The sequence below is a fragment of the Bos indicus genome, chromosome 20, assembly GCF_029378745.1.
Source record: "Bos indicus isolate NIAB-ARS_2022 breed Sahiwal x Tharparkar chromosome 20, NIAB-ARS_B.indTharparkar_mat_pri_1.0, whole genome shotgun sequence".
Taxonomy (NCBI): domain Eukaryota; kingdom Metazoa; phylum Chordata; class Mammalia; order Artiodactyla; family Bovidae; genus Bos; species Bos indicus.
Genome location: NC_091779.1, coordinates 7,917,081 through 7,931,933, shown reverse-complemented (window position 1 = coordinate 7,931,933; position 14,853 = coordinate 7,917,081). Strand labels below are relative to the sequence as shown.

The 14,853-nt window shown below is 44.1% G+C and overlaps 1 protein-coding gene across 2 annotated transcripts in view; it reads left to right on the top strand.

The window, feature by feature from the left end:
- Nucleotides 1-3,304: 3,304 nt before the first annotated feature.
- Nucleotides 3,305-14,853, top strand: part of ARHGEF28 (Rho guanine nucleotide exchange factor 28) — a 343,837-nt gene continuing 332,288 nt past the window's right edge. The window contains exons 1-2 of one of the 2 annotated variants that reach the window (XM_070774539.1): nt 3,651-3,769; nt 9,728-9,881. In XM_070774539.1, the coding sequence (XP_070630640.1) occupies nt 9,845-9,881 (37 nt within the window). In that variant the 5' untranslated portion in view covers nt 3,651-3,769; nt 9,728-9,844. Of the gene's footprint in view, nt 3,770-9,727; nt 9,882-14,853 lie in introns of both variants that reach the window. The other variant, XM_070774543.1, reaches the window with a different exon arrangement.

Sequence of the window (14,853 nt, the reverse complement as noted above, 5' to 3'; positions counted from 1 at the left end):
AGTACTCTTGCCTGGAAAATCCCATGGGTGGAAGAGCCTGGTAGGCTGCAGTCCATAGGGTCGCTAAGAGTTGGACATGACTGAGCGACTTCACTTTCACTTTTCACTTTCATGCATTGGAGAAGGAAATGGCAACTCACTCCAGTGTTCTTGCCTGGAGAATCCCAGGGATGGGGGAGCCTGGTGGGCTGCCGTCTATGGGGTCACACAGAGTCAGATACGACTGAAGCGACTTAGCAGCAGCAGCAGCACATGCTAGTAAAGTAATGCTCAAAATTCTCCAAGCCAGGCTTCAGCAATACGTGAACCATGAAGTTCCAGATGTTCAAGCTGGTTTTAGGAAAGGCAGAGGAACCAGAGATCAAATTGCCAACATCCTCTGGATCATGGAAAAAGCAAGAGAGTTCCAGAAAAACATCTATTTCTGCTTTATTGACTATGCCAAAGCCTTTGACTGTGTGGATCACAATAAACTGTGGAAAATTCTGAAAGAGATGGGAATACCAGACCACCTGAACTGCCTCTTGAGAAACCTATATGCAGGTCAGGAAGCAACAATTAGAACTGGACATGGAACAACAGACTGGTTCCAAATAGGAAAGGGAGTACGTCAAGGCTGTATATTGTCACCCTACTTATTTAACTTATATGCAGAGTACATCATGAGAAACACTGGGCTGGGAGAAATATCAATAACCTCAGATATGCAGATGACACCACCCTTAGGGCAGAAAGTGAAGAAGACCTAACAAACCTCTTGATGAAAGTGAAAGAGGAGAGTGAAAAAGTTAGCTTAAAGCTCAACATTCAGAAAACTAAGATCATCGCATCCAGTCCCATCACTTCCTGGCAAATAGATGGGGAAACAGTAGAAACAGTGGCTGACTTTATTTTTTTGGGTTCCAAAATCACTGCTGATGGTGATTGCAGCCATGAAATTAAAAGATGCTTACTCCTTCGAAGGCAAGTTATGACCAACCTAGATAGCACATTTGCCTGGAGAATCCCAGGGACAGTGGAGCCTGGTGGGCTGCCATCTATGGGGTCGCACAGAGTCGGACACGACTGAAGCGACTTAGCAGTAGCAGCAGACAGCATATTAAAAAGCAGAGACTTTACCTTGTCAACAAAGGTCCGTCTAGTCAAGGCTATGATTTTTCCAGTAGTCATGTATGGATGTGAGAGTTGTACTATAAAGAAAGCTGAGTGCCAAAGAATTGATGCTTTTGAACTGTGGTGTTGGAGAAGACTCTTGAGAGTCCCTTGGACTGCAAGGAGATCCAACCAGTCCATCCTAAAGGAGATCAGTCCTGGGTGTTCATTGGAAGGACTGATGTTGAAGCTGAAACTCCAATCCTTTGGCTACCTGATGCGAAGAGCCTGACTCATTTGAAAAGACCCTGATGCTGGGAAAGATTGAGGGCAGGAGAAGGGGACGACAGAGGATGAGATGGTTGGATGGCACCACTGACTCAATGGACATGAGTTTAGGTACACTCCAGGAGTTAGTGATGGACAGGGAGGCCTGGCGTGCTGTAGTTCATGGGGTTGCAAAGAGTCGGACACGACTGAGTGACTGAACTGAACTGAGGTGATGTACAAAGGAGCATATGGAGAAGGCAATGGCACCCCACTCCAGTACTCTTGCCTGGAAAATCCCATGAATGGAGGAGTCTGGTAGGCTGCAGTCCATGGGGTCGCTAAGAGTTGGATACGACTGAGAGACTTCACTTTCACTTTTCACTTTCATGCATTGGAGAAGGAAATGGCAACCCACTCCAGTGTTCTTGCCTGGAGAATCCCAGGGACAGGGAAGCCTGGTGGGCTGCCGTCTATGGTGTTGCACAGAGTCGGACATGACTGAAGCAACTTAGCAGAAGCAGAAAGGAGCATAACAACTAAGGGCACTAATCCATCCAAGCTTTTGCTCACCATGGATTGGAAACCATTTTTGTCCAGTGTGTTGGTTCATCTCAACTCCAGCAGACATTTATGGGTGGAAGTATGTTTTAGTTTTGAAAACAATATTATTGTTTTTATTTTTTGTCCAGTACTTTGAAGACCTGGCAATGGGCAGGAACTTACTTGTCTTTAAAAGGCTATGCCTGAGACCAGGCCTTGGGGTCCCAGATCTGTGAAATAGGAGGTGGGATTGTAGCATGAGGTCTAGTGTGCAGTGACAGGCTGGGGCCCCTTTATCAAGGCAAAAGGCTGGACCTTTGTGACTTTGGACACAAGGCAGGGTTTTCTTGCTCTCCTCTTCAGCTTTGCCCTCTTGGTCTGGCTGCCCTGTCTGCAAGGTGGCCTGGGCAAGTGAGGACGGACAGGGAGGCGAAATTGACCACCGCCTGGAAGGGGTGTTGGTGACAGCTGGTGAAGGGGTGTCTTGGTATACAGTTCCTTTGGCCTACTCCCCTGTCCTGGTTCTGTCTGGTTCTGACAGGTCTTTATAGGAAAACCAAAACAGAGACTCAAGGTAATTATGAGAAAAATCAAATGGGTTGTTGTTTACTTGGTAAGTCTAGTTAGACTCTTTTCGACCCCGTGGATTGCAGCATGCCGGGCTTCCCTGTCCTTCACTATCTAATTATGAGAAAGATCAAATGGGTACTTTTGTCTTTAAAACTGCTATCATTATCTGAAATCACTTTTAGGAAGGCCTGGCTGATGGAGAGGCTTCTCTGCTTGGGGTTGTGATCAGTTCTAACCAGAAAAGCGCCGTGGATGGTAAGGGATTCCCTCTCATATTGCTGTTTATGGTAAGTAACAGGGTTTTCATGTTTTTGAATTATGATGACTTTTTTAAAAAATTCTGATTTTAATTTTATTTTTTGTTGATTCTTTTTTAAAAAGTTAATTTTTATTTTAATTGGAGACTAATTACTTTACAATATTGTGATGGTTTTTGCCATACATCGACATGAATCAGCCACGGGTGTACATGTGTCCCCCTATCCTGAACCCCCCTCCCAACTCCCTCCTCAACCCATCCCTCTGGGTTGTCCCAAAGCACCAGCTTTGGGTGCCCTGTTTCACTCATCGAATTTGCACTGGTCAGAATTATGATGACTTCTAATGAGCCCCTTGCGGGCGTGAACACGCAGAGAATCACACAGCTGGTGAAGCTCTGGGCTGGAGGATCGTGAGCCTCGAGAAACAAGAGGCGTCTACTGATGTTTAGGTAAGAACTGGAGCACGTTCAGTCACAACGGTGGTGGCTTTTGGCCGAGGGCAGGCTGGGCCTTCCTCGGGCCCTGCACATCTCCTTTCAGGCGCGGGCAGCCGGCCCCTGACTCCAGTGGGATCCGGGGCGCGCGGGCGCCGCCATCCGGGCGCAACCTCGCGCCCGCGGTCCCGCTGCCTCTCCCGGTCTTGGTGCTGGGGGCCGGGGGAGGGAGGCCCAGGCGAGCGGCCGCCGGCGGCGGGAGGGGGCCAGCGGAGCCCGCGCGGTACGGCAGCTTCAGGTTTCCTCCTGGAGCCCGTGTCGGGCGCGGCGGCGGGCAGGCCGGGCCATGTGATGCCGGATCCAGCGGCAGCCGGCAGGCGCGGAGAGAGCGGGGCGTCCTCAGCGGCGGGCGCAGCCAGCCCGGCCCCGGAGCGCGGCTTCGGCTCCGCCCCCTCGCGCCGGCCGGGCCGCGCCGCAGCCGCCGGGCGTGGGCCGCTTGGGGAGAGCCTCCCAGGCTCGGGCGGCGCGTTCCGGGCGCCCGCGGGCTGGGCGCGGGGGCAGCGCCTCGCTCGGGCGCCGGAGGCTGTAGGGCTGCAGCTCCGGGTAAGTGCTCTTTGGGGGCTCCATCCTCGCGTCCCCTGGCCCCTCGCGGCGGAAAAGTTTGTCCGCCTCACCTGAGTTCGCCGTCGCGGAGCTACTTTCTCCAGGGTCCAGGGTCTCCAGGGGGTGGGAGGAGGTGCTGCCGCGGGCTCAGCGGCGCGAAGGATGGCCGCCGCCTCCCGGCCCCTCGGGGACTGCAACAAGTGCAGAGGCGGCGCGGCGGCGGAGCGCGGGGTTCCCCGGCCGCGCGGCCCCTCTCGCCCTCTGCCGGCCCCGCTCCGGGGACCGGGGATGGGTGGGTGGAAGCTGGGTCTCTGTCGTTCGGGTGCCGGGGAAATCAGCGGTCTTCCTGCGGTGGAGAAGGGAGAGCCTCGAAAGCTGGGATCGCCCCTCCCATCAATGCCTGGCTCCGGGGTGAGGGGTTCGCGGCGGGTCCCCGGAGAGCAGCAGAGCGAGTGAAATTCCGCTCAGGACATAAGCGCCAACGTTTCTTTAGCGTGGAAACATAAGTGTGCTTTAAAAGGTATCTATAGTTATCCTGGTTAGGAGAGGCGGCCAGAATTCCTTTGGACTTCCATAGGATTATGTTGTGGGTCTCTTTTCCACTGGGAACCTGGGGTGTGCGTGGTGGTCCCCTAACATTCCTGTGCTGGGAGTTTTCCACGGTGGGGCATGATGACGTCCTGTGCTGGCGCCAAGGAGGCTTCCTCGCCTATGAAGGGCTCTGTAGAAGCTGGGTGCTCAGGCCGCCTTGGAAACCCAGCTCTCGTTTCCCAGACACCAGTTAGATTTCCAGGAGAGAATCCATCTGCCTCCCTAGGAACCCATTGCAGCCCCTGCCCCTCTCCTTGGTTTCAGCTGGCAGCAACATCTGTGTTTGCGCAGCGTCTCCCTTCTTGACCCCTGCCTGGGTAGCGATAGACCTCTGCAGAGGTTATCAGAGTTAAAGAGGTTTTATCAGCAGACCCCCACCAATAGATAAAAAATAAGAAAATGTAAGATGTTTAGACAGAATTGATCATTTGGGGTCCCATGGGGCCCCAGGTTTTCTAAAGCTTTGCCATCTTGTGTTCTAGGCCTTGAAGATGTCAGGGGAATTGAAGTCCTTTTTTTCACAACAAAAAATCAAAGACCTGTTCTCTTGGGTTCTGTGGGTTGATCTTTGAACAGGATAGTCCAAGCAGTGACAGCTTTACCTGGGAAGCTTTTAAATTTATCTGTCTTGAGTTTTTATATGTGCATTCTTAAAGCACATAGGTATTTACCTTATCCTGATTTATGGCCAAGCTGACTCCTATGGAGTTATTTGGAGGAAAACAAATGACTACTGCAAAAACCTTTGGCTTTTTTCTTACACCACATAGCATTTCAGTTTAATATTCCTTTGTGGACTTTCTGTGTGATTGTTGTGCTCATTGACTTTGATCCAGTAGGAATTTGGATAGCAGCAGACCTCATGGTTAGTGACTAGAGAAACTGAGGCACAGAGCTAGCTATTGGGCATGTGACTCAGGTGAATGCCCTGGCTAATGTGAGAAGGCAGAACAGAGAATTAGTGTTTGTCCTGCTTCTGATTATGTTTTCTTCCTTATCAAAGCCACATAACCTGGTCAACCAAGAACAGGTTATGTAACAGGTGTGTCCTTAGACTTTCCTTTGAAGCACCTCTCCTGTCCGTTGAGCAGTTTAGAAACACTTAAAGGTAGAGAGGAAAACAGTAGTTGGTAACTAAGGCTCTGTGAAATTTCATCAGGTTCCTCACTTGTGTTTCACACCTTTTTTTTGTTTGTTTGCTTAATCATGTGAGTACTGCAGAAGAGTCTGGAATATTTTCTCATTGTGCTTTTATAAGAAACTACTATTGGGGCTCAGACTTAAATTTCGCAGGAATTTCAGGTGAGCTCTGTTACGTGACCTCCTTTGGTATATGAGAAAAGGAAATGTGTTCTAAAGAGGTATTAAAACATAAAGGACTATAATATTACTTCTATATTAAGGATTCTGTACAGAATTGGTAGCCCCTATACTGGTACTTAAAGCTCTAACTTCACATTCAGCCAGAGTTTATGACCAAGTGTGACTCCCCAGAAAAAAGATTTATGGTATAAATGTCGGAAAACCCCTTGCAATTGGAATATGGCTAGAATGGTACTGCATAGAGTCCAGATTACTCTCAAACTGCCAGGCCAACTGTAATTTTATTATGCTTTAATTTACTGATCAGATATGGCAGACCTGATTTATGTAGTTTTTGTTTAATTGCATCTGTATTTATGTTGCTTTAGCGGGACCTTGAATTTGTTATGAAGCAACTCCTGTTGAGAGTTCTAAATTAAAAACAGTGTTATAATGGAAGTGCACCAAATTCAGGGAATTCTGCCATGTTAGAGTTGTACTGCAAATATTATGCCACGTTGTAGGGCTTGGGTCCAGATCCCTCCCTTAGGCCAGGCTGGGCTTAAGAGTTATTTTTCTTAAGAAGTACAGGTCAGGTACTAGATCACAGAGCATTTTGCCCTGATTGGATGGTACTCTGCCATTTTTGTCCAGTCTATATAATCCTTAGTTCTTGTGCTATCATCTTGGTATTTAAAAGTTCTTAAAACCTCTAAGCAGCGTCACTTGCTATTTTGCATTCTGGCAGTCTCTATCATGTTTCTCTCTTTTGATGAACATTTTCTTATATGTATTTGACAAATATTTGAGGACCTATTGTATGCCTGGCTCTGCTCTCTGCTTTGATTCTCTGTACTGTGGGGTTCATATCTAAGGCAATACTTTGCTGATTTTAGAATTTTTAGGATCTGTTGCATTTTGAGTGGGCCTCTCCACACTCAACACTAAGACTTTTGGCTGATAAAATGTCAGGTAACTTTTTTCTGTGACAGTGCATCTTCTTAGCTTGACTGCAATTTTTCTCTTGAAATTTGATCTTGGGCACAATTGTAATTTTCTTATTTCTACCATGATTGCTCCTGGACTTTTTCTCCTGGATAACCAAGGTAATGAGATTTGACATTTTTAGTATGAAGGAGAGTGAAAACATAATTGAATATTGGGCATTTGTTCCAGTGATCTTGATTTTGGACATTTTTATAAAAAAAAAGTAATCTTCAGAGGTACAGTCTCTTATTTTAATCCTCAATTTGGTATTTTGAGGTTTGATTTCTGGAGAGGGTTGATGTAAAAGGAGTGCCTCCTAGCCGAGAATGAAGGCCAGCATAGGAGAAGACGGGCGACACCTTCGCTTTACATAATAGCATGAGTAGAACCAGCACTCAGATACACTGCCTGTTTCAAGTGGCAGACTTTGACTGTTGTGTACATGATCATTTTACCTTTAAAAATGCTTAAAATGTTAATATGCTTTCTATATTTCTCTCAGACACAAAATCCCTTAAAAAAAGCATGAAATATATTGCATATATCAACAAAATGTATGGTTTAGCTCTTAGATTCATTATCATACACTAGTGATTGTGCCCTTTTCAAGGCTTGCACCTCTTCTTCCATTATTTTATAATTTAAAGCATTTATCCTTTATAAATTATCACCAAGTGGTTAAGAGTGGGGACTCTGGGGCCAGTCCGTCTCATGAGATGGACCTGACTCTGTCGCCTCCCTCTACCTCAGGTTTCACATCTGTGAAATGGGGATAATCCCTGTAACCTGCCCTCTAGGGTTGCTGGAGGAATTCAGTGAGTTAATTTGCAGAGAGCACTTCTAGTAGTGCCTGGCAGAGATTAAGTGTCAGAAAGTGATGGTTAGATTGATAACAAATGGAAAATAGCCATTGAAAAGGGAGCTTGAGCAGGTTCTCCAGGTTTCAGAACGCAGTGAGGTGTCTGTGTGATCTCAGGGGGCAGCGCCCTCGGCTGGGAGTCCAGGGCAGGAATGGAGACTCGCCTCTGGCCTCTCAGCTGTGTAACCTGGGGCAGGTATAACCCCTCTGTGGGTCTTAGCTTCCTCATCTGGTCACAGAGGAACGAGTAGACTTGATGGTCTCTAAGGACCTGCTGCTTCGAACGTTCGATACAGCCCTGAAATTTGAAGGTGAGGAGGGTGAATGTCAATTCAGCTTTTGCTGTCTTGGGCAGCACGGCCAGGACGTACTGTCGACAGGGTCAGTCCTGCACCTGCAGCGGGTGGTCGGAAACATTTGAAGGATTATGAAATAATACTATTAACTTACCTCACCTTGATCACCAGACAGTCATCAGGTTGAAATGACTGAGTTATCTTTCTGGACTTAGTCCAGAGGGACTTCAGACATGAAAGTCTGGAGCCCACGCCTGTGGGTCATAGACCATCCTGCTCCCTTTTTTCTGTGGAAAACCCCGCTCCTTGTGGAAGAGGGCGGGGTAGAGCTGAGAAGGTGAAAAACAAGTGGGCTGATTGTTTCTGAATTTCATGATTAAAACATTTTCACACCTGATACAAGGGAAAATGTCACCAATGGCCTTTGCAGGGATGCTGTAAACTAGAAGGGTTTGGAGAAAAGGCAGTCTCTTAAGGACTTCTAACTATCGAGGAAGTTTTTGTTGGGCTGAATGGTTCAGGCAAGTCCTTCTGGGGCAAATTTGTCTCTTCCCCACTAATGACTGTTGTTTATTGTCTGTGCCTGGTCCTTTTTCTTGCTCCACCAGACTCCTGGTTTGCTGTGTGGTCAGGTGTTAGTTTAAAAAAGTATGGGGTGCTCAGTGATTAATGAGATTATGGGTTAGTTGAGTCTCTAGCCCAGGATTCGAAGCCTGGCTGTTTGTTGGAATCACCTGGGTTCAGAATCGTTTAACTTGGGGCCAGCATCATCTTTCAAAAAGGTGACACTAGTTACTTATAAAAGGGTTTGCTAGCTACTTTCGTAATCTTTAGTGTTTCTGGCTTTCTGCAGCTGAAAGAATCCAGGAAAGGGTGATTTTCATGGCATTCCTTTTAAATGGTCGGCAAGTCACATGTCTCCTATTGCCTGGTCTCATGGACCTTCTGCTCCCATTAGCCAGGACTAGTAACTGCCTGTGGAACAAGCCCTGTATTTCCTAACTTCTTTGACGTTGTTCCTTTGTTCCCCTTTTCTTTCTAGCTGAAGTCTCTCGCAGTCCTCAAAGCAAGCTTAAGCCACCATCTCTGAAACTGTTGACTGAATTCTCAATTTTCCAACTTGAGCGTAAGCCCATTTATGGCTAGAACGCCGATTTAGGCTACTTTGTAGGGCCTCCAAGCAGAATATACATATATTGGATGGTTGGTTAGTAATTCCACTGTTACATCAAGTCCTAATTTACAGCATCCCCACAGATGCTAATGGTGATGTTTTCCTTTGTATCAGGTGTGGATTGCATTGGAAAATATTGAGATACATGGGAGGGAAGGAGAATGTTGCTTAAGAAGTTAGATGGCTGGTCCTTCTCAGATATAAATGAGAGGCTACCCAGGCCTCTTTAGGTAACTGTACGTTCTGTCTCAGAGAAGGCAATGGCACCCCACTCCAGTACTCTTGCCTGGAAAATCCCAGGGACGGGGGAGCCTGGTGAGCTGCAGTCCATGGGGTCACGAAGAGTCGGACATGACTGACCGACTTCACTTTCACTTTTCACTTTCATGCATTGGAGAAGGAAATGGCAACCCACTCCAGCGTTCTTGCCTGGAGAATCCCAGGGATGGAGGAGCCTGGTGGGCTGCTGTCTATGGGGTCGCACAGAGTTGGACACGACTGAAGTGACTTAGCAGCAGCAGTATATTCTATCTGGGGAAATGAATGAAATTCTTGTTCAGAGTTATAGTCTTAAGACTGAAGGAAACTCGAAAGGTTTTTCTCTAGTTTCTAGCAAGTGAACAATCCCCATGTATAGCATACCTCCAAATGGTTGACCATTTGATTATTGTCCTTGAATACTTTCAGTAATGGGGGATTAATAACCAGAGATACCCCAGTCTGTCTTTGTTTTCTTCCCTCAACTTTAGATACAATTACTTGTCAAATTGTGCAACATGATTTGATATACATGTACATTGTGGAGCAATTACCAGGATCAAGATGATCAACACATTCATCCCCTCACATAGTTAACTTTTCCTGTGATGAGAACACTCAAGATCTACTCTCAGCAACTTTCCGGTATGCAATATCATATTTTTTTAACTATAGCCACTGATGCTGTATGTTGTCTTTGTTAAAATATCTGTGTAGGTTCTCTGCCCATTTTGTTTGTTTTGTTTTATTCAATCATTTGACTGCATGGCGTGTCATGTGGGATCTTAATTCCCTGACCAGGGATTGAACATGTGCCCCCTGCTTTGGAATATTAACCACTGGACCACCAGGGAAGTCCCTACCCATTTGAAAAATGAGATTTTGTTCTGCTACTGAGTTGTATGAGGTCCCTTATATATTTTGGATATTAACCTCTAGATATATGGTTTACATATATTTTCTCCCATTCTGTAGGTTGCCTTTTCATTTTGTTGATGGTTTCTTTTGTTGTGCAGAAGCTTTAGTGGTGGCTCAGACGGTTAAGCATCTGTCTACAATGTGGGAGACCCGGGTTCGATCCCTGGGTTGGGAAGATCCCCTGGAGAAGGAAATGGCAATCCACTCCCATTGCTATTGCCTGGAAAATCCCATGGACTGAGAAGCCTGGTAGGCTACAGTCCATGGGGTCGCAAAGAGTCGGACACGACTGAGCGACTTCACTTTCACTTCAGTCACACTTGTTGATTTTTTGCATTTGTTCCTTGTTCTTTCGGTGTCATATCCAAAAATCGTTGCCAAGACTGACATTAAGGAGCTCCCCTGCCATATTTTCTTCTAGGAGTCTTATGGTTTCAGGTCTTACAAGTCTTTAATCCACTTCAAGTTAATTTTTGTGAGTGGTATAGGATAGTGGTCCAGTTTTATTCTTTTGCATATGTATGTCTGGTTTCCCCAGCATCATTTATTGAAGAGACTTTTTCCCATTGAGTATTTTTGGTTTCATTGTTAAATATTGACCATACAGGCATAGGCTTATTTCTGGGCTTTTAGTTCTGTTTCATTGATCTCTGTGTCTGTTTTTATGTCAGTACCATACTATATTGATAGCTTTGTGATATAATATGCAATCAGGAAGTGTGATGCCCCCATCCTTGTTCTTCTTAAGACTTCATTGTCCATTCAGGCTTTTATTGCTCCATACACATTTTAGGACAATTGTTTTCTATTTTCCTGAAAAATAATTGCAGTTTTGACAGGGATTACGTTGAATCTGTAGATGGCTTTGGGCAGTATGGGCATTTAAACAGTATTAACTCCTCTGATTCATGAACACGAGTATCTTTCCATTTGTCTTCAGTATCTTCGGTGTCTTACAGTTTTTGATGTATAGTTAAATTTGTTAAATTTATTCCTAAGTATCTTACTGTTTTTTGATGCTATTGTAAATGGCATTATTTTCTTTATTCTCAAGATGGTTAATTAGTGTACAGATTTTTGTATGTTGATTTTGTGTTTTGTGACTTTACTGACTTCATTTATTAGATCTAACAGTTTTTTTGTTGGAGTACTGAGGATTTTCTATGTAAGATCATGTCATCTTCAAAGAAACATTTTTGTTTCTTCCTTTCCCACTGGACTGCCTTTTAATTCTTCTTGTCTAATTGCTGTGACTAGAACTTCTGTACTGTGTTGACTGGAAATGATAAGAGAGGACATCCTGTCTTATTCCTGATCGTGGAAAGCTTTCTATCTTTTCACTGTTGAGTATGGTATTATCTGTGAGTTTGTTATATATGGCCTTTATTATGTTGAGGTATGTTTCTTCTATACCCAATTTGTTGAATTCTTATTAAAGGATGTTGAACTTTTGTTAAATGCTTTTTCTTCATTTGTTAACACATTTATTGATTTATGTATGTTTCTTTTTTCATTAAGTGTTAATCACTATAAACTTCCCTCTTAGAACTGTCTTTGTTACATCCCCAAAGTTTTTGTATGTTGTGTTTCTATTTTTAATCTCAAGATTTTTGGATTATTTGAGTTCTTCTTTGACCAGTTGGTTTTTTAGAAGTGTAATTTAATTTCCACACATCTGATTTTTATTCTGACATTCTTCCTGTTATTGACTCCTAGCTTTAATCATTGTGGTTGAAAAAGATATTTTATATGGCTTTCATCTTCTTAAAATTTGTTAAGACTAATTTTGTGACCCAAAATACTCTCCTGGAGGATATGTGTGTGCATAAGAAGAATGTGTATTCTTCTGCTGTTGAATGGAATGTTTTGTATGTTAGGTACATTTGACCGAAAGTATTGTTTAAGTTCTTTATTTCCTTCTTGATTTTCTATCTGGATAATCTGTCTATTGTGAAGTCCTCTACGCTTGCATTGCTGTTTCTGCCTTCAGATTTGTTGTGTGTGTTAAGTCACTTCAGTTGTGTCCGACTCTTTGCGACCACGTGGGCTGTAGCCCTCCAGGCTCCTCTGTCCATGGGATTCTCCAGGCAAGGATACTGGAGTGGGTTGCCATTCTCTTCTCCAGGGGAATCTTCCCGATCCAGGGACTCTCGGTCTCCCGCATTTCGGGCAGATTCTTTACCATCTGAGCCACCAGCATGCATATAATTATAATTGTATATCCTCTTGATGAACTGACCTCATTATTATAAAATGACCTTATTTGTCCCTTGTTACAGCTTTTCTCTTAAAGTTTATTTTGTCTCATAAGTATAGGTACCCCTTTCTCTTAGTTTCTATGTGCATGGATGTCTTTTCCTATCCTTTCACTTTTAGCCTATGAGAGTCCTTAAAGTTTAAGTGAGTTTCTTGTAGGAAGCATATACTTGGGTCTTGAGTTTTTGTCCATTCAACTACTCTTTGTCTTTGAATTTAAACCATTTACATTTAGAGTAATTTAGTTATTGATAGCAAAGGACACGCTATTGACATTTTGTTAATTGCTTTCTGATTTTTTCATAGTTCTTTTGTTTTTCCTCTCTAACTGTCATCCTTTGTGAGTCGATGAGGAGGCCTACCAGGGTTCTCCTACTGTTCTTTTATTTATGGAGTGAAATCCCTCCAAGGGGATCCTTCTTGGCACCAAGCTGCTCTGGACTGAGGGATGGAGTGATGACAAATGCTTCCTAGGCTTTTCTATGCTGTCATCCTCTGTTTTTGAGTTCCACAGGGTTTCTGCTGCTGCTGTGTAGCCTAGAGCTTTCCCAGGACTGTGTTCATTGGTTTGTAGGTGGGCCATCTTTGGAAACCTTACATTTTTGAATGGTTTGTAGGTGGGCTATCTTACATTTTTGAAAACTAATTACATACCCTACCTTGAAGCCTATTTAAGTTGGTAAATCTTTCAACCCTTGTTAAGTGACATGATATTGAATCATCTCACTACCTTGAATACTGAACATATACCAATTTGCTATGTTCTTCTTATACGCTGACTGATGGTAAGTAGAACCATTCTAACTCTTGCTGAGATCCCCCTTTCCTCCCCAACATCCCTCCCTGCCCCAGTAAGCACTGAAGCCTCATGGTTAAGATTGCCAGCTGCAGATTACCAAAGTAGGGAGACTCTTTAGCTGTTACTTTCTGCCTTGTGTTGGGTAAGTTATCTGGACTTTTAGTCTGTTTTTACCTATTTCTCTTAAATAGAGTTGTTAAAAATGCTTAGCACAGAACCTGGGATAGATAGAATAATTTCTCTTAACAATGGCTTTCCAACCGTAGTCCTTCTAAAACAAGATTGCTGACTCTTGATGGTCAGTCATCTCGAAATAACTAAGTTTGTTTTTACACATGTTGCTGCTGAGTCATATCTCTTCATTCACGGATGTGTACAATTGGCTTCTTAGTCCCATGAATAAAACTTAATATTTATCTAAATTTCCTGTATATGACCATCTGTTCTAGCCTTTCAAAGTCTTTTAGATTGTTTATCTATACATTAACCATTCACAACCGTTTTTTATTCCAAGTTATCCACAGATTATGCGTTTCTTCAGTGTTTTAAGGAATAAAATTGTTGCCTAGGCTGAGCTCAAGGGCAGAACAATTTAATGTTTCCGTACACAGGGCTTCCCTTGTGACTCAGTGGTAAAGAATCTGCCTGCAATTCAGGAGACTTGTGTTCAGTCCCTGGGTTGGGAAGATCCCCTGGAGGAGGAAATGGCAACCCACTCCAGGATTGCCTGGAGAATCCCATGGACAAGAGGAGCCTGGTGGGCTACTATCAATAGAGTCGCAAAGAGTTGGACAGGACTGAGCACACTCGCACATACAGACTTTACTTCAGATTAATGTTTATCAGTTTTAGGTAAAGTTGTTCAGAGACTTATTCCTGTTTGCACTAGCATCTGATTCTTAATTCGCCATCCTGTCATAAGGATATATGCTATATCAACCAAATCTACTGTACATCTGCTATATGGAATTACCAATTTGGTGACCACATAGTGGAGTGGGGTTAGTCTCATGTGACTTATTCTTACAGAACTTACCCTGGCTCCAGGTAGCTACTGCTTCCTCTGAGGTACTCAGACACCAGCTTTTTAGTCTACTCTAGAATCTTGCTTGTGATGAGTTTGAAGCTCTTCTGTCTCTAGTTTTTGTTTTTTTAAAAAATCTTTATTGGAATATAGTTGACTTACAATGTTGTGTTAGTTTCAGATATGCAGTAGAGTGAATCTGTTATATGTATGTCCACTGTCTTTTAGATTCTTTTCCCACATAGGTCATTAGGATTGGCTTTTTTGAAAATTGGCTGTCTCCTATGTTTGAATCCTGTCGTTGTCCACAGTTCTTGGTAGATTATGACTGGAAAATCTCATTGGGCTCTTTCCCATCTTGACCCTGTCCAGAGGTGTCCTCTTAGGATCGACTTTCCCACTTACAGAAGTTCTTTCTGTCCTCTTCAAGTGGAAGGTTTTCTTCCTCCAAGAGTAGACAAAGTCTCAGTCGCTGTGGAGGAGTTCTCCTTATCATCCATCTACACTACATCACCAGTCCTAAGAAGATCTATCTATTCCTTCCTTGATGTTCTGCCGTAAATAAATTGAAGTAAAAATCTCATTATCTTTAGTTTTTTTGGCAACCTCATGTTATTTGG